Source organism: Somniosus microcephalus, chromosome 11 (genome assembly GCF_052327205.1).
Source record: "Somniosus microcephalus isolate GS21.2 chromosome 11, FLI_Smic_1.0, whole genome shotgun sequence".
Classification (NCBI taxonomy): domain Eukaryota; kingdom Metazoa; phylum Chordata; class Chondrichthyes; order Squaliformes; family Somniosidae; genus Somniosus; species Somniosus microcephalus.
Window position 1 is genome coordinate 210,196,611 of NC_140997.1, and position 20,244 is coordinate 210,216,854.

Consider the following 20,244-nt stretch of genomic DNA (forward strand, 5'->3'; position numbering starts at 1 on the left):
TAATCATATGATTGGATTTCATATTAAAACCTAAAAGTGTAAGGGAACAGAATTAAAACAGCTAAAGTGACAAAACTGAAGTATTCTGGGTTACCAGCTATATTTACACCAATATTAATTATGCAAAAATATAATTTCTTAAAAAGGGGTATGTATTGGACATTAATCTTCAAAGGAGGGGGGGTTCAGCAAAAAAAAAAGTTTGGGAACCTCTGGTTTATAGTACTTGAGCGTTTATTTCTAAAACAAGCTTAAGTGGAAAGCTAACTGAGCCAAGCGAAACAGTTTTCTATGTTGATTTTTAACACTTCTACATGAATACAAAGTCGCTAATATATTGACTGTAGTTTTACTGTGCATCTAATTAAAAGCTGCAAATATTTTTCTGCAACTGTATATAAATAATTCCCCTGTACATTTAATTAAAAAAATCACTTACTTGAGCATCAGAATGGGCTTCATACTGAGCACTTGTTCCTGTACTTGGATCAAATGCATACATAAGACGCAAGTCTTCCTCATGGAGTTCATGTCCTTCAACAATGATAGTGCCTGTTGATAGAACATTGGATATGTAGGATCACACCAATATCTCCATTGATTTGTGACAAGAATTAAGCTTATTCAAGCAAAACGTTCAAGTCTTGATTACTTCCTCCATGTACTGACTTCCACGGGGAAACTATTAGTATCACTGGATTCTTTTCCCTCGCACTGCAAAGTGATGCTTTTGTGAACAATTGACTTTGTTGCCAGGACTTGAAACTGTGTAAAGTACCACTGCAGGAATAACCTCATACAGTTTTGGTGTGAAGAAAATCCAACTAAACAAAAGCCCAATTTCAAATAGAATGGAACAATGAGAGAAATTGGCCATGTTTAAGCAAAATCTATTTTAATAAGTTTGCTTACATAATGCAAAAGTCACTATAACACTGCTTATCTTCAGTGCAAACCTTGCCTAAGCTTCAACTTTAATGTAAAAAAAATACTATTGCAGTGGAAGATTTTTTTTTTTTAAAGATGGGGGCAATGTAAATTCTCCCAATTATAGCGGAGATTAAAAAAAATGTCGAACTGTACTTGGACTAGATGCTCGTATCTTCCAATGTGCAGCATTACCCAAATTTAATCAGTAGAGGGCTAGAACATTTAATTTCTGGATGCTGGCATGAGAACTTTCAAGAGTTGATTTTTTTTCCCTCTACATTACAACAGTGACAACACTTCAAAAGTACTTCATTGGCCGTGAAGTACTTTGAGATGCCCTGAGGTCGTGGAGGCGTCATTTTAATGCAAGTTATTTCTTTCTTTACTAAATACATGCTGCCCGAAAACCTCATATTGCAACTTTTCCCCCAGCTGACTCAAATCTTTGATAAATTGAAAAACAAAAGTTAGGGAAAATTAACTTCTTAAATTCTAATCATATTCCTTCGTCAGATTAAGTGAAGCAAGGGGTGCTGCACTGCCAGTTAAACAATAATTGCACTTGTAAGCAATTACAAAGATGTTTATCATTACCATTTATTATAGAAAACAGGTGGTCCCTTTGTTGAAGATTATATTGAAAAGATTAAGGGTCTGAGTCTGGAAACTATTTTGGAACTTTCTATTGCTTCTAGATGTTAGGGTTTATTTACACTTCACATTTCACTTAACTGATTTCAATTTGACACAAAGGTAACATTCAGCCATGTACTTAGAAGGTAAGCCTAATTATGCTGTCAATATTTTGAACAAGAAATGACTGCTATTTCCACTGCAAGTAGGATGTAGTTTCCTAACACTCACCTGTCTTTTGGAACTCCTCCAACTGTATACTCTGGAGTCCCTTGATAGCTGTTGTAACAGATTTGAATGCTCCCTTCAGGCGTTTTCCGAGCACCATGTGATCTGGTTCTGCCCTTAGCCGAATGCCGTACTTGTCTTTGTCTGTGGATAATGTCAGCTGACGGACATTTAGTTCCTATTGGGAATTGTAGAAAACAAAAAAATACTTAGTGCATAATTAAAGACATCTTCAGTTAGTATGACCATCAGAGCATAGGCATTTTAGCTGTGGCTTTTTTTTGGAAAATTATATTCCAATGTGCGTGCTCTCTCTTTTCACATTTAGCATTTCCTAGAAATTTATACATTTCATATCAGTATCCATTATAACTGAGCATCTTCGATATAACTGTTCCCACATCTGTGAGGCATCCTACATATGCTTTGTGCATTCTGGATTAGTATGTTATGTGGCCACTTATTGATGTAGGAACTCAAAATGAAGTTAGGGCCCTAACAAGTCTGTAATTCATCCCCTGGTCATCAATCCATTATTCTATATATATAAATATATATATATAGTTTATTTTCACTACAGTTCAATGTATAACCATTAAGTCACAAACAGATGACACAATGAGGATATCAGCGAGCACACTGTCAAGGAGAATGATTACAGTTGCTATTTTTTGATACAAAAAAGACAAGAATATTTTTCTTGTTCCTCGCCCCCTCCCCTCCTTCAACCAGGAGACAGCAGTGGCAAAGAGAGAAAATAAATCTGTGCAACCATAAAATCAACGCATTCAAAAGGCATGAGTAATACTGAAGTGTTTATTCTACACAACAGTTCAATAAAGCATTTTGGTTACAACTGAATTAACTCCTGAAGCGAAACCTGCAGGAATTAATTAAACTGTAGCTTGAAGACACAAACAATTACAAAGCAGAAATGTGCAGTTCATTTTTGAAACTCATGCAAACTTTTACTGTATATAGTCTGGCATAAATGAAGTAGTACTGTTTCTAACAGAGAAGAGTTAGGTAACATCATGGTAATCCAATATTCCTTTTCTAACTGGAGAAAAATGAGACAAATTTGCAGTTCAGTTAGCTCAGGTATGAGGCTAAGCACTTTCTTTTCATGAATTAATTACTAATCTTTGAAGCAGGTATCTCATTTCATTGTTACTTAACAGAAAAGACAATTATTCCTGATCAGAAAATTCATATACACAACAATATTAGTTGGTTGGGAGTGTGAGTGTGTTGATGGGCAATATTACTTGCAATCCTAATTTACAGTGAGCACTTGCATCCCAGTTAAAATCTGCTCCTGTAAATATATCCATTATTGAGAAATGTGCACACAACTTTTTTCCCCACACATTTTCTGATGTCAAATGCCAAGGACAACATTAGAACATCCAGCTCCATATGCACCTCATCCCTACTGAAACAAAATACATTTTCATACATCAGACCGATACTTACAGCACCACTTTGCTCATAAAAAAATCTTTTCAAATTGTTGTCACTTTTAAATAGTCTGCAACACTTTGCAGAGACAAAGCTGACCGTCAAAGTGGGGAAGGCGAGCAGACACACTTAAAGCATGTTCACCGGACATGGAAAAAAAGATAGAGGGAAGGAAGAGGCTGACACAAGCAAAGTTTACATCTATAACATCTCCCGTTTCTGACAAACGGTCATTGACCTGAAATGTTAACCCCAGCTTCCTCTCTCCACAGAAGCTGCCTGTCCTTCTTCTAGCATTTTCTGTTTTTATTTCAATTTCCAGCATCTGCGGTATTTTGCTTTTTCCAGGCATAGTTTAAGCAGGTTATATGGTGAAAGATCAAATTGCACCAGTTGTATTTTTTTTTATTTGAAGGAAAACACTACTGACATTGTGATACCACTGCTCTCAACAGACACATCACATTTTAGCTCTACACTAACACAGTAATAGCATGGAGAAAACTAGAAGCCTTTACTGAATAACCATAGATTCATAGAAACTTACATCACAGAAGGAGGCCATTCGGCCCATCGTGCCTGTGCTGGCTCTTTGAAAGAGCAGTCGAGCTTAGTCCCACATCCCCACTTTTTGTCCGTAACCCTGTATGTTGCTCATCCTCAAGTACCTGTCCAACTCTGCTTTAAAATTATTTATGGATTCAGCTTCCACCAACTTTTCAGGTAGAATGTTCCCGATCCCGACCAACAACGTTCCTTTTAAGCCGTGCGGCCGCGCATCTGTCTGCTGGTCCCGTGCAGCCCGGCTTTCCAAATGTGAAATTTTGCATGGGCCACGCTGCCCGTTAAAAGGACCGCGCACCCAAATAAAAATAGGGGAACATTGCCGACCAGATAATTTAAAAAAAATAAGTTGAAATATGTCCAAAAACAGATAGTGTTCAGCCAAAATGCCATACAACGACCATTCCGGCACACAGTGAAGCCACTTCATTTCAGTACATTATTATCTGGCCAGCACCTTGGACAGAAAAGGCATGGCCTACTTAGACAGAAAATATGCTTTTTTGGTATTAAAATGTAAATTGATTAAGAGAATGTTATGACTGGATTTTACTTCATTATTCAGCATTACATTTACAGAAAAATCAATCACTTCACAACTCAATACAATTAATCTGGACAGGTTACTTAAATTTAATTTATATTCATGTAATAAAAATATCCTGCATCGATTCCTGGCCAATGTTAGGCAGGTGACCAAATCCTATTGATCTGCTAAGTACATCTGGGACTGGGTCACATCTCACATTGTCCAAAATGGGAATCGGGGGCAAAACTCTCTCGTGGCCAGAGTCACACCTGGAACAAAGGAAGATGGTTGAGGTTGTTGGAGGGCAATCATCTCAGCCTCAGGACAATGATGCAGGAGCTCCTCTGGGCAGTGTCCTTGGCCCAACCATTTTCAGCTGCTTCATCAATAACCTTCCCTCTATCATAAGGTCAAAAATGGAGAGGTTCGCAAAGTTCCGTTCGCAACTCTTAAGATAATGCAAGGCACTCAACATCACGAAAACGAGAAAGTCTAACCACCTTCCCTTGATGTTCAATGGGATTACCATCAACATCCTGGGGCGGTCACCATTGACCAGAAGCTTAACTGGACCAACCACATAAATACTGTGGCTACAAGAGCAGGTCAGAGGCTGGGTATTCTGCGGCAAGTAACTCATCTCCTGACTCTCCAAGGTCTTTCCACCATCTACAAGGCACAATTCAGGAGTGTGATGGAATACTCTCCACTTGCCAGGATAAGTGCAGCTCCAATAACATTCAAGAAGCTCAACACCAGCCAGGACAAAGCAGCCCGCTTGATTGGCACCCCATCCACCACCTTAAACATTCACTCCCTTAACCACCGGCGCACCGTGGCTGCAGTGTGTACCATCTACAAGATGCACTGCAGCAACTCGCCAAAGCTTCTTTGACAGCACTTCCCAAACCTCTTTCACCAAGAAGGACAAGGGCAGCAGGCACATGGGAACACCACTACCTTCAAGTTCCCCTCCAAGTTACACACCATCCTGACTTAGAAATATATCGCCGTTCCTTCATTAGCGCTGGGTCAAAATCCTGGAACTCCCTAGCTAACAGCACTGTGGGGTTAGCTTCATCACATGAACTACAGCGGTTCAGGAAGGCGGCTCACCACCACCTCCTCAGGGGCAATTAGAGATGGGCAATAAAGGCTGGCTTTGCCAATGACGCCCACATCCCATGAATAAATCAATTTTAAAAAGTCACTTGATTTTTTCTTGTGCATCTAAGTTAGAGTAGCATTAATGGGTGATGTGCGGTTTTGAATTGTATGTGTACACAGAAACAGCATGCATATGTAACAAAAAAATTACACTGGTGCAGCTGCCCTGCTCTAAACCAGGAGAACATACAGAGCAACTCTATTCAAAATCAATTCAGATTTGCATCCTGGCACGAACACACTCCGGTGCCACACTCTCAGCAGGAAGCCATACTCAAAGGGAGTGTAGACTGGATAACTGGGCCTCAAGTGCTGTTGCTCTGCTTCTAATCTACCCTCCCTTCAAGCATGGTTCCCTGTTGTGAGCTTGAGATCCACGAATTTACCCTTTTACAAACACAGTACAAGATAATATAGGATCTGAGAGAAAATCATTTGGAACAAAATGACAATGCATGAGTCATTTGCAATACTGACTTATTACACAGAGAATGAGTTTGGTGCGATGAATAGCTAGATATCTTGGTTCAATTTTTTTGCAAGCACAGATCTGAAAAGTTTACACAATTCACTTTAGAGATATATTGATTTCCCATACTGCTAGTACACAACAAATTAATTTTGCGGGGGTGGGGGGAAAAGAGGGGTTAAGGTACAATTTTCTGCTGATCAAGGCGTTAGTGCTAGGAAACAGAAAACCTTTCTATCTAGTTACATAAAGCTCTGATTAAACCCCATCTGGACTACTGTGTTCAGTTCGGGACACCTCACCTCAGGAAGGATATACTGGCCTTGGAGAGGGTGCAGTGCAAATTCACCAGAGTGATACCGGGGCTAAAAGGATTAAATTATGAGGCCAGGGTGCATGGACTAGGCTTGTATTCCCTTGAGTACAGAAAATTAAGGGGTGATCTAACAGAGGTGTTTAAGACGATTAAAGGATTTGATTGGGTAGATAGAGAGAAACTATTTCCTCTGGTGGGGAAGTACAGAACAAAAGAACATAACCATAAAATTAGAGCTAAACAGTTCACGGTTGATATCAGGAAGCACTTCTTCACACAAAGGGCAGTGGAAAATCTGGAACTCTCTCCCCCAAAATGGTGTGGAGGCTCGGTCAACAGAAAAGTTCAAAACTGAAATGAATAGATTTTTTGTTAGGCAAGGATATTAAGGGCTATGGAACCTTAAGATGGACTTAAGATACAGATCAGCCATGATCTAATTGAATGGTGGAACAGGTTCAAGAGGCTGAATGGCCTACTCCTGTTCCGATGTTGACACCCAACCCCAGATAAGTAGAACAAGGCTAGATGCAGGATAAAGCTTTCTCTCTACACACTAAATCATGTCTTAACACCAACGTCAGAAGAATATCTCCTGCTGCAAATAACATGTCTATTCTCATTAGCTGCACCTGCTATTTTCTGAAGAACTGCGGATAGTTTCGGACTCCACTCATGTTCCCCAGGAATTTATTTAGGATTCCCTAGACTCATTTAAAATATAACAGGATAATTTTAACCCAACCCACTGAGTGATTTACACCCTGCCTGATTTTACGCTTGAAGTCGATGGAGAGTAAAATTGAATGGGGTATAAAACGTGCATCCCACCCATTTCCTGTCCAGCGGGTTAGGTTAAAATTACTCCCAGAGAATCTTCAGACAGTAAGCAATTTTATCCCTTCAGTCTGCATCAGATTCAAACGCAGGTGCCACAGGTGGCAAGATAATGTTGATTCCCACTTTCTCTTCTTGCTGAAGTGAGGCTTATTAAACCTTGACTGGAACAGATGAAACCTTTATAAACAATGACAGGAAAAAGTTCATATATGCATGCTCAATGCAATGCTAAATTTATAAAATAGAAAAAATGAAACAAGTACACAAAGAAAGAATTTGCATTTATATAGCACATTTCCCAATCACAGAATGCCCAAAAGTGTCTTAGTCAATTCATTATTTTTAAAGTGTAATCACTGTTGTTTTGTAGGGACACGTGCACAGCAAAGTCCCACAAACAGCAAGGATATTTTAAAAAACAGTTAACCTGATTTGGAGATCTTCTATGAGGGATCAATGTTGGCCAAGATACATGATGATTGCCCCTGCTTTTCGAATAGGGCCATGGGATTTTTATATGCACTTAAATAGGCAGATGTTTAACATCTTTTCTGAAAGATGGCTCCTCCTACAATGCAGCACTACCACATTACGACAATGAAGTGTCAGTCAAGGTAATGTGCTCAAGTCATGTAGTAGGGTGTCATGTAGTAGGTAATCGTGGGGGACTTTAATCTACATATTGACTGGGCAAATCAAATTACCACTAATGGTGTGGAGGACGAATTCTTGGAATGCATGCAAGATGGTTTCCTGAATCAGTATGTGGAGGAACCAACCAGGGAACAAGCTATTCTGGATCTGGTACTGTGTAATGAGAAAGGGCTAATCAATAATCTTGTGGTAAAGGGGCCTTTAGGGACAAGTGACCATAGTATGATTGAATTTTATATTAAGTTTGAGAGTGATGTAGTCCAATCTGAAATTAAGGTCTTCAATCTAAACAGAGGCAACTACAAGGGTATGAGGGACAAGTTGGCCATGGTAGATTGGGAGACTACACTAAAAGGTATGAAGGTGGACATACAATGGCTAACATTCAAGGAAATTATGCATAATTTGCAACAAACATATATTCCTCTAGGGCATAAAAACCCAAAAGGAAAAGTGATCCAACCATGGCTAACAAAAGAAATTAAAGCTAGTATTAAGTCAAAGGAGGAAGCTTATAAAGTTGCCAGAAAAAGCAGTCAGCCTGAGGATTGGGATATTTTAGAAATCAACAAAGGGGGACCAACAAATTGATAAAGGGAAAATGGAATATGAGCAAAAGCTAACAAAAAATATAAAAACGGATTGTAAAAGCTTCTATAGGTATGTGAAAAGGAAAAGACTGGTGAAGGTAAATGTAGGTCATTTACAGTCAGAAACGGGAGAATTTATAATGGGGAATGAGGAAATGGCGGAGAAATTAAATAAATACTTTGTTTCTGTCATAGAAACATAGAAGATAGGAGGAGTAGGCCATTCGGCCCCTCGAGCCTGCTCCGCCATTCAATGAGATCATGGCTGATCATCCAATTTCAGTACCCTGTCCCTGCCTTCTCCCCATATCCCTTTAGCCTCAAGAAATAGATCCAACTCCTTCTTGAATATATTTAATAAATTGGCCTCCACTGCCTTCTGTGGTAGATAATTTCACAGGTTCACCACTCTCTGGGTGAAGAAATTCCTCATCTCTGTCCTAAATGGCTTACTCCTTATCCTTAGACTGTGACCCCTGGTTCTGGACTCCCCGGCCATCGGGAACATCCTTCCTGCATCCAGTCTGTCCAGTCCTGTTAGAATTTTATAAGTTTCAACGAGATCCCCTCTCATTCTTCTAAACTCCAGCGAGTAGAAGCCCAATCGACCCAATCTCTCCTCATACGTCATTCCTGCTATCCCAGGTAACAGTCTGGTGAATCTTCGCTGCACTCCCTCCATGGCAAGGACATCCTTCCTCAGATAAAGCGACCAAAATTGCACACAATACTCAAGGTGTGGTCTCACCAAGGCCCAGTACAACTGCAGCAAGACATCCTTGTTCTTGTACTTGAACCCTCTCGCTATGAAGGCCAACATACCATTTGCCTTCTTAACCGCCTGCTGCACCTGCATGCTTACCTTCAGCGACTGGTGCACAAGGACACCCAGATCTCGTTGCACTTCCCCTTCTCCCAATCTATTGCCGTTCAGATAATAATCTGCCTTCCTGTTTTTGCCACCAAAGTGGATAACCTCGCATTTATCCACATTATACTGCATCTGCCATGCATCTGCCCAATCACCCAACCTGTCCAAATCATACTCGAGTTCCTCTGCATCCTCCTCACAGCACACACGCCCACCCAGCTTTGTGTCGTCTGCAAACTTGGAGATATTACATCTAGTTCCCTCGTCTAGATCATTTATATATATTGTGAATAGCTGGGGTCCTAGGACCGATCCCTGCGGTACCCCACTAATCACTGCCTGCCACTCGGAAAAAGACCCGTTTATTCCAACTCTTTGCTTCCTGTCTGCCAACCAGTTCTTTATCCAAGTCAGTACCTTGCCCCCAATCCCATGTGCCTTAACTTTACACGCTAATCTCTTAAGCAGGACCTTATCGAAAGCCTTCTGAAAGTCCAAATACACCACATCCACTGATTCTCCCTTATCTGTTCTACCAGTTACATCCTCAAAAAATTCCAGTAGATTAGTCAAGCACGATTTACCTTTTGTAAATCCATGTTGACTTTGTCCGATCCTGTCACTGTTTTCCAAGTGCTCTGCTATTACATCTTTTATAATGGACTCTAGCATTTCCCCACTACCGATGTCAGGCTTACCGGTCTATAATTCCCTGTTTTCTCTCTACCACCTTTTTTGAACAGTGGGGTAATTCACGGAGGAAGACACAAAAAACCTCCCAGAAATACGAGAAAACCACGGGTGTGGCAAGAATGAGGAACTTAAAGAAATTATTATTAGTAAAAAAACTGTACTAGCAAAATTAATGGGACTAAAAGTCGATGAATCTCAAGGACCGGATGACCTACATCCTAGGATTTTGAAAGAGGTGGTCATTGGAATAGTGGACGCATTGGTTGTCATCTTCTCTGGAACAGTTCCTGCAGATTACAGGATAGCAAATGTAACCCCGCTATTTAAGAAAGGAGGGAGAGAGAAAATGGGGAACTACAGACCTGTTAGCCTCACATCAGTAGTTGGGAAAATGCTGGAATCTATTATAAAGGATGCAATAACTGGGCACTTAGAAACTAATAGTAAGATTGGGCAGAGTCAACATGGATTTGTGATTTGACAAACCTATTGGAGTTCTTTGAGGATGTAACTAGTGGAGTAGACAAAGGGGAACCGGTAAATGTGGTGTATTTGGATTTTCAGAAGGCCTTCGATAAGGTCTCACACAAGAGGTTGGTAAACAAAATTAGGGCACATGGAATTGGGGGTAATATACTAGCATGGATTGAGAATTGGTTAACAGACAGAAAAGAGTAGGGATAAACGGGTCTTTTTCAGGATGGCAGGCTGTGATAAACCAGGGGCCACAGCCTCAGGATAAAGGGTAGGCCATTCAGGGTGCCGTGAGGATCGGTGCTTGGGCCCCAGCTATTCACCCAATGATTTGGATGAGGGGACTAAATGTAACATTTCCAAATTTGCTGCAAAGCTGGGTGGGAAGGTAAGTTGTGAGGAGGATGCAAAGAGGCTTCATGGGGATCTCGACAGGCTCAGTGAGTGGGCGAGAACATGGCAGATGGATTATAATGTGGATAAATGTGAAGTTATCCACTTTGGTAGAAAAAACAGAAAGGCAGAGTATTTCCTAAATGGTGAAAGATTGGGGAATGCAGATGCTCAAAGGGACCTGGGTGTCTTTGTACATGAGTCACTGAAAGTGAATGTGCAGGTGCAGCAAGCCATTAGGAAGGCAAATGGTATGCTGGCTTTCATTACAAGAGGATTTGAGTACAGGAGTAAAAAAGTCTTACTCCAATTATATAGGGCCTTGGTGAGACCACACCTGGAGTACTGTGTACAATTTTGGTCTCTTTCGAAGGATATACTTGCCAAAGATGGAGTGCAATGAAGGTTCACGAGATTGATTCCTGGGATGGCGGGACTGTCGTATGAGAAGAGATTGAGTAAACTAGGCCTGTATTCTCTTGAATTCAGAAGAATGAGAGGGGATCTCACTGAAGCATACAAAATTATTACAGGGCTTGATAAGGTGGATGCTGGAAGAATGTTTCCCTTGGCTGGGGAGTTCAGAACCAGGGGCCACAGCCTCAGGATAAAGGGTAGGCCATTCAGGACTGAGATGAGAAGAAATTTCTTGACAGAGGATGGTGAGTCTTTGGAATTCTCTACCCCAGAGGGCTGTGGAGGCTCAGTCATTGGGTGTATTCAAAACAGAAGTCGATAGATTTCTGACTAGTAAGGGCATCAAGGGATATGGCGATAAGGCCGGTGGAATGGAATGGAGGCAGAAGATCAGCCATGATCTCATTGAATGGCAGAGCAGGCTCGAAGGGCCTACTCCTGCTCCTAATTCTTATGTTCTTCTGCTTGAACCCAAGACCTATTGACTGAAGCAAGAGTGCTACCACTGAGCCAAGTTGACACTTGCTTCCCAGTAAAGATAACAATTTAACTGATATTAAATTAAGTAAATTTTATTTATGACATTATCCTACAAGATGTTACAGCTTTTATGATTATGTTACCCACTGAAAATGCATCTGATCCTTCTCATCAGATGTCAGCCTTGCCTCAGTGGTAGCACTCTCATCTCTGAGTCAGACGGTTGTGGATTCAAGCACTACGCCCGAGATTTCAGTACATAATCTGAGTAGCTACTCCAGTGCACTGAGTGTGTGGACACAAAGGTTCTCGTGGCACAATTCGAAGAGAAGCAAGGGATTCAGCCTGGTATCCTGGCCAATATCTATCCCTCAACCAACATCAGTTGGTCATTTATTTCATTGCTGTTTGTGGGACCTTACTGTACAAAAATTGGCTGCCGTGTTTCCCTACATTACCACAATGATCACACTTCAAAATTACTTCATTAGCTGTGAAGCGCTGTGGGACGTCCTGAGGACATGAAAGGCGCTATATCAATGCAACGTCTTTTGTTTTTTTCATCATACTCAAAATATCTCAGCAAAAACACCAGGCTGTCTTCAATAATCTATGCTATTATGTTACTTAGTGCTCTTAAATGGCAGATGCATCACTTTTCAGACAACACATTGTTTAAAATGTGGCCTTAAGACACTGCAAGAGACAACCAGCACTTGACAGCTCTAAAGTAGATTTCAAAAGGCATCATTATCAAAGCCTTAACAAAAACTTTGACTATTTTTACCCGTTATATTTCCAAAAATACTGCATCATTTACATTGAATTCAGATGACAGTAAATACTTTTAACCTTCTGAAAAAGTCAAAACAAATCTAAAGAATGAGGGCCAGATAATATGATCATATGGATAGATGCCCATTTCAAAAATCTGGTACCAACAATGACCATAGCTCTGGTTTGATATTCAGTCAGGATTTCTTAAAATCTAAAACTCTGACCCATCATCAATCCAAGTGTTGTTCTTGGCTGCTTTCAAATAGTACAGCCATAATATCTTGAAGGCTATGTAATAATAACCTCTCCTAGTCTAATCAAAACATCACTGAAGCTGTTGGTATGCATCAAGCGCATAAAATGTACAAAACAATTAATGCAAGACCGTCACAGCATTAAAAAATTGAATTACTAACTGAAGCAAGAGGAGCTAAGCCCTTAAACATGCAATGGTTTATGTAGACTTACAGAATCATCAAAATTACTGCACATGGGGAGGCCATTCAGCCAGCCATTCACTATGTGCCCCAATCCAATTTTATTCTCCAATTATTCTTTTATACCGGTTCAATAAGTGCTAGGTACACTAAACTTGCAGTGGAGAGTGAGGGAATGGCAGCGATATTAAATAAGCATTATGCCATAGTTTTCAGGAGAGGTAGATTGAGATTGTAGAACCACCAGAGGTGGATATGGAAGAGTTATGGAGATTATTAAAACAAAGACAGTACTAAAGAACCTACCAAAACCTCAAGTGGATAAATCACTGATGGTTCCCACCCAAGGAGCCAAAGGGAGGTTAGAGAGAAATAGTGGACACTCCTGCTAAAATTTTCCAAAGTTCTGTGGAAAGAAAACTGTGCCAGAAGACTGGAAGGCGGTAAATGTGACTCCACTCTTTAAAAAGGATGATCCAGAACATTATAGATCAGTTAATCTTACTTCAGTTGTTGGTAAATTATTTGAGACTGTAACAGTGGATTAAATTATTAAGCACATTTAGAAGTCAGAGTTAATCGGGCCCAGGCGACATGGATTTCTAAAAGGCAGTTCACACTTGAGCAACCTCAAATTCTCTGAAGAAATAACAGAGGAGAGATATGCGGGGATGGTGTAAATGGTGGGGACTGTACTTGAAACTGAGCAACATTGAAGGGTATGGGGAATGGGTTGGAGAATAAAATTAGACCAGGTGGCTCGGGTGGAGAAAAACCACAGGCAGCAACTGGATGGGCTAAATTCTGTGCTTCTGTGCTAGGATTCTATTCTAGATTTCTACATACAATAGCTGAAACCACATAGCTACAATTCCACTTTGCACATCAATTTCTGATAATAAAAGGTGCAAATGCAACAGCAATTTTGTGCACAGGAATGTTCCACAATCAGTACTGAGATAAATTAATCTGCTTTTTGATGCTGTTGATTGGGGAGGGGGAATATTGCCATAACACCGGGATAACATCCTGCTATTTTTTGAATTGTGCTGCAATAACTTAACACCCACCTGAACATACAGGTGGGACTATTGTTTAAAGTCTTATGCAAAGAGGCACCTCCAACAATGCAACACCCCCTCCCTGCATCCCCTAGTGCTGAAGTATCAGCATAGATTATGCACTCAAGTCCTGAATTGGGACTTGGGGGGGGGGGGGGGGGGGTCACAGACCTGAAACATTGGGCCAGATTTTCATTGGGCTGTGAGGCGGGCTTTCAGGTGTGCGGGGGGCAAAAATCCCGAATTCGGGGGTCCCGACACCATCCCGCCCAAAACCCACCTCCACATAAGTTTCAAGGGAGGCGGGTACCTGCCCCGCACTGGGACCCGCCGACCCGAGGCGGGAAGGGATTAGTGCCAATTAACTGCCTGTTAACAGGCAGTTTTTAGCCTAATCCCTATTTTGAGGGGTGTCGTATGGGATTCCCGATGGTTCCAAACCACGCCAGGTTAGAGCAGGCGGGCCGTCGGGTTGAAGGACTTGGAGGGGTCGAGATGTCTGTTCAGGTGAGTGATGGGTGCATGAGTGCAAAGGTAAGTGTGTTTGGTGTGTCTAAAGTGTGTAAAGAAGTTTTACTTACCTTTACAGCCTTTCTTCCTTTAAGCTTCGGGAGTCCATCACTCAGCTGGAACTGAAAGCTGAATGGCTGCGGTCTGTCAAAAGTGACAGCCTTCAGCTTTCAGTGCCGGTGACAGTTCTAACTGAGTCTTCGTAGAAGGACTCAGGTTAGAAGTCAGACTGTCAGTGTTTGACAGCTTCAAACAGTTGTGAAACACTGATATTTCATCTGTCAAAAACTCTTGACAGATGAAATTTCAGTCTGTGACGTCACCTGTTGCCGGGTGGCCCTTAATTGGCCTGCTGAGCCCACTGGGCGGGCTCAACAAGGTCAATCAAGGGAAAATCGCGTCGATTGGCCGGATGTCGATGGAGGCGGGACTAAAACCCGAAAGTTGTAGTCCCACCTCCTTCCCGACAGCTTAAGGAAAATCCAGCCCATTAACTCTGTTCCTCTCTCCACGGATGCTGCCTGGCCTGCTGATTGTTTCCAGCATTTTCTGTTGTTATTTCAGATTTCCAGCATCCGCAATATTTTGCTATTCTATTCTCTAAAAATCTAGTTACAGGCAACTAAACAGAAGTTTGTTGTATGGAAATTATATATTGATATTTTTCAAGTTGTAAATCCCTTTTAATCTGTCGAAAACAGGAATATTGCAAGGGATCTAAAACACAGTAAGCTTACAAGGTTGAACCATCAACTCCTTTCCAGTCCAAAATTTAGTCCTTTGCGTAACTGCTATACAAGATTCAAAATCATTTGCAGTACTTAAATGGGCTCACTTCAATTATCATTATTTTATGCACAGAATCTCTTCATTCATATAGACATCACACTGAATGCTGATAATTTCTCCAAAAAAAAAACATTGTGGACATTTTAAGCAGAATTCTTGTTGACATAAACACTATTATGTAATGAGGACAGTAAACAAATCAAATACTTTAAACTCATCAGTAAGGTAGCTCACTAAAGCAACTGAAGTCAGGGAAATGTAGTTCACAGTTTTAGCTCATTACTAAAAATACAGAATGAAACCTTAGAGTGAGGATGTCTAAATGACTCAAGAGCTAGCTTAAAAGCTCAATCCCTTCCTCCCCCTGCCAATTCATCATCAGGACAGCAGAGAATTCACAGAAACCAACTCCTCCTCAGCTGCAGAGTCTCATGAGGCAGAGTGAATGAAATTGTTTCCTCATCTTGCCACTGATCTGAGTAATCTATCAACAAGGACAATTGTCACTGGGCATTGACACCATTTTGCACTAACTGCCCGTCCTTCTCAAGCCTACAGCTCCATCACTGCTACAGGATAACTCGCCATAAGAAATGGGTTACTAATGACTTATTTTACATTAATTTCTGGCTTTTGCCTGCTACGTGAGTTTCTGTTAGTAGGCTGGAAATGTCCATTTCAGTTTTGTTTCCAGTGAAATGAAAAGCAAGGACAGGGACAGGTAACTGAAATGAGGAGGAATTTCTTCACCCAGAGAGTGGTGAACCTGTGGAATTCTCTGCCACAGAGGGCGGTGGAGGCCAGTTCATTAAGTATATTCAAGAAAGAGTTGGATATATTTCTTAAGGCTAAAGGGATCAAGGGATATGGGGAGAAGGCAGGGACAGGGTACTGAATTTGGATGATCAGCCATGATCTCATTGAATGGCGGAGCAGGCTCGAAGGGCCGAATGGCCTACTCCTGCTCCTATCTTCTATGTTTCTATGTCTCTATAATAGTTCAGCAGAGGCAAAAACAGACTTTCTTTGTTGGATGGCTGCATTGACTGCCATAGGTCATGCAGTTGTGAAATAGTTGACAGATTAATGGTGCCATGCATTCGAGAAATTGTAACTAGGATGGCCAACTCCTCAAAGAACATTTATGAAGAATATGGTCAAGGGATAACTGAAGTATTGGGCCTCGGTAACTGTATCCAGTTGAACGATTTGATTGACAACTCAGTCAAGATAAAGCCTTGATAAGGTCCACAGGAAGCCTTCTTGTTAAAATTGAAATTCAGTAAGTGAATAACAGGATGAGGTAATCCTTTGATAACATAAATATTGGCACTAGAGAAAAAAAATATGCACAGGGGAGCTTGGAACAGATTCTTCAGAATTCGACACGGCCTGATCAGCCGTTAAACCATCGAATTCGAGAACTGTAATGTGTGAATTCTCCGGTAATTGTACTGTAAGTGTGTTAAGTCTATGTGTAATTATTATTAACAGTAGTCATCACTGTATGCTTAATTCCTATGAAAGCCAATAAATGTCTTTGAACCCTATAAACTTATAAGAACATCCATTCCCTAACCTCTCCTTCCTGTTAGAGCTGATAACTGGCTCTCAGTCTAAATCTAAATTTAAGAAGTAGTTCAGTTTTGCTGCTTTTACCTATTGGGTTTTGGAATATGTAAGTTAATTAGGGTCAAGATACAATTTTACACAAGTTCAAAGAATACAGGTCTTCTAATTGCTATCCTTCTATACGAAGTGTATTAATTCAATTCCACCACCAAGCTGTCTTGTTAGAATACTATGTCAGTCAAAAGACAGGCAATAGATATCATTGATTTTGCATTATGGAATATTGACAATCAATCTGAAACAGATCTCTTCAAAAATAAAATAAAATAAGTCAACTGGTTGTGCCCCAATGATAATCCTTAATTATTTTAATTCTAAATCTAATTCTAGAATGAATAAATTAATATGAAAACATCAGGGCCTAGAAATTCAGTGGCCTGCGCCACCCGTTAGCGCCCTAAGAGGGCACTTAGTGGGTTTTGCGCCACTGGCCACGCCTCCCGCTAAATTTAGTGGGACGCTAATGGCGGCGCTAGCCGTTAGCGCTGCGCCGCTACCGATGACGTCATCGGTGTGCGCAGCGCCCCGCTACTGCCCCGATCGCAAAATTTAGTAGCGCCCCCTGCTTTAACGCCAGTCGCAATTTGCGACCGGTTCAGGGGGGCCTACCTGTGGCGGTAGAGGCGCTGAGCGGCCATTTTTTTTGCTGGCCGCCTGCCAGCACCTCTCCGCGCCGCCGTCTCCGGCCTCCTGAGCACCCCCCCCCCCCCCCCCCCCCCGCAGCGTGCCGGCTGTGTCCCAAGAGCCCGGCACTTCTCCTCGGTGCCGGGCTCTTTTGCCGGCACTCGCGCTCTTTGAGCGCGTTGCAGCAGGCCCCTCCCCTTTAAGAAGGGGAGGAAGGCCTGCAGTACCGCAGCGCGCCGTGCCGCAGCGTGTGGCGCTGCAGCACGTTGCGCTGCGATTTTCAGTTGCAGCGCCCCAAGAGGGATGCGGGGCGCCTCGAGTAGCGCCGCGCTTCCGTCTGGGGCGCTGAAACTGAATTTGCGGCGGGCAGCCGCGACTCCTTCCGGGGCGGTACTTCCGGCGCCCTGGCGAGGCTGCGCCAGTGAATTTCTAGGCCCAGGTGTTTTTTGATTGGTTAAGCTAAATTACGATTCCCAGGATTTAAAGAAAACTGCCAGGCTTCCAGAAAACAACACATTAGTTCTGAGTTCTGACACAAGGTCATCGACCTGAAACATTAACTCTGTTTCTCTCTTCACAGATGCTGCCTGGCCTGCTGAGTATCTCCAGCATTTTCTGTTTTTATTTCAGATTTCCAGCATCTGCAGTATTTTCTTTTTACATTAGTAGCTTCCTGTATTTTTTACTTCCTGTCTGGTATGAGAGATAAGGAGTCCTAGAATATACCAAGGAACAAAAATCTCACCTGTACAAGGGCACTCTGTACTTTCACTATGTAAGTCATTCCCTCATACACTTGGGAATCCCAGGCCTATTGCTCAATTAACCTATTGAGGATTACATTTAAACTTGCTAGCCGATGCATAAATTGTTTAATTTGAAAGAGTTACATTATTTGTAAGAACATTAAGCAAGACCTGGACCCAGAGGTTTCACATTTTATAGATACAGTAGAGAGTGTTAAAGGTTTTAGGTACAGTACATAATAGAATAGAATGCATTCTGTGAATAAATTGGGCAATCTTGATATTGCATTCTTTTTGGTACAGAAACACTTAAAAACATTTTATTTAAAGAGATAATTCCTCATGATGAAATTTTGAGAGTTTACCTCCTTATAAGTTAGCTGGGAGCTAAGTGGTGTGCTTGGATCAATATCCTTTTGTGAGCTTCCAGAGATCTGACCAACACTATTTTAACAAGGTACTAATCCGTTTTATAAATACATATGCTTGAAACTTGCCACAGTTTTCTCTATATTTGTACACATCCTTGGCATATCCTCACAGAATAAAGACATACAGGTGATCAAAAGTGATGGAACAAAATATCCATAGACAAAAGTTAGTGCTAAAATATTGACGGCAATTTATAAATTGCTGTACTGGTTTACTAGCTTACGTTTACATGTGACAAGAATTAAAAGCTGATGAGTGACCACTTTGGTATCAATCTTAAGTCTATGAAGAGCACCTTTGCATCAGTTGTCATGGATCACAAAGTGTGGTGAATAAGGTTGGTGAGCTACAAGCACAATTAGCCATGTGGCAACATGATGTTGTGGCAATAACAGAAACGTGGCTTAAAATTCAAGGGTACAAGGTGTTCAGAAAAGATAGGCAAGGAAAAAAGGGAGGTGGGGTGGCAGTGCTGATTAAGGAAGACATTGTAGTGTTGGAAAGGGAGGATGTTCTTGAGGGGACAAGGACAGAATCCATTTGGTTAGAGTTGAGGAGCAAAAAGGGTATGATCACACTATTGGGGGTATTCTACAGGCCTCCAAATAGTGAGAGGGAGGTAGAGGAGCGAATCCGCAGGGAAATCGCAGAAATATGCAAGAGCTATAGAGTGGTGATATTGGGGGACTTTAATTACTCAAATATCGATTGGGGTAATGCTAGGGTAAAGGGAAAGGAGGGGGAGGAATTTCTGAAATGTGTTCAGGAGAATTTTCTTGACCAGTATGTTCTTGACCCAACTAGGAAGGAGGCATTGCTGGATCTGGTGCTGGGGAATGAGGTGGGCCAAGTCGACCAAGTGTCTGTGGAAGAACACTTGGGTACGAGTGATCATCGTATCATAAGATTTAGATTAGTAATGGAGAGAAGCAAGGAACAATCTAGAGTGGAACTTCTAAACTGGAATAGGGCTAACTTCAATGGGATGCGAAAGGATCTAGCCAAGGTAAAATGGAAGCAAAGACTGACAGGAAAAACTGTGATGGAACAATGGGTGATCTTTAAGGAGGAGATGTTCTAAGTACAGGCTAGGTACATTCCAACAGAAGGGAAGGGTAAGGGAACCAAAGCAAGGGCTCCTTGGATGATGAGGGAGATAGAGAAGATGATGAAACAAAAAAAGAGGGTGTATGATGCATGTCAGGTGAATTCTTCAAGGGAGAACCAGACCAAATACAATAAGTTGAGAGGGGAAATGAAGATGAAAATAAGATTGGCAAAGAGAGAATATGAGAGTAGAATGGCGGTTAACATAAAAGGGAACCTAAAAATCTTCTACCGGTATGTAATCAGTAAGCGGGTAGTAAGAGGCGGGGTGGGGCCTATTAGAGACAAAGAAGGTGATATATGCTTAGAAGCACTGGGCAAGGCTAGAATACTCAATGAGTACTTTGTATCGGTGTTTACTAAGGAGGTGGATGCTGACAAAATATCAGAAGAAGTGGAAAAGGTAGAAGTAATGGAAGG

General features: G+C 41.5%; 1 protein-coding gene across 2 annotated transcripts in view; it reads right to left on the reverse strand.

Annotated features, from left to right (window-relative positions):
* The window catches only part of iars1 (isoleucyl-tRNA synthetase 1), a 274,070-nt gene that overhangs the window by 65,584 nt on the left and 188,242 nt on the right, over positions 1-20,244 (reverse strand). For both annotated transcript variants that reach the window (XM_086001804.1, XM_086001803.1), the window contains exons 26-27: positions 1,795-1,969; positions 440-552 (exon numbers count right to left, since the gene is read on the reverse strand). In XM_086001804.1, coding sequence (XP_085857930.1) covers positions 440-552; positions 1,795-1,969 — 288 coding nt within the window. The remainder of the gene's footprint in view (positions 1-439; positions 553-1,794; positions 1,970-20,244) is intronic.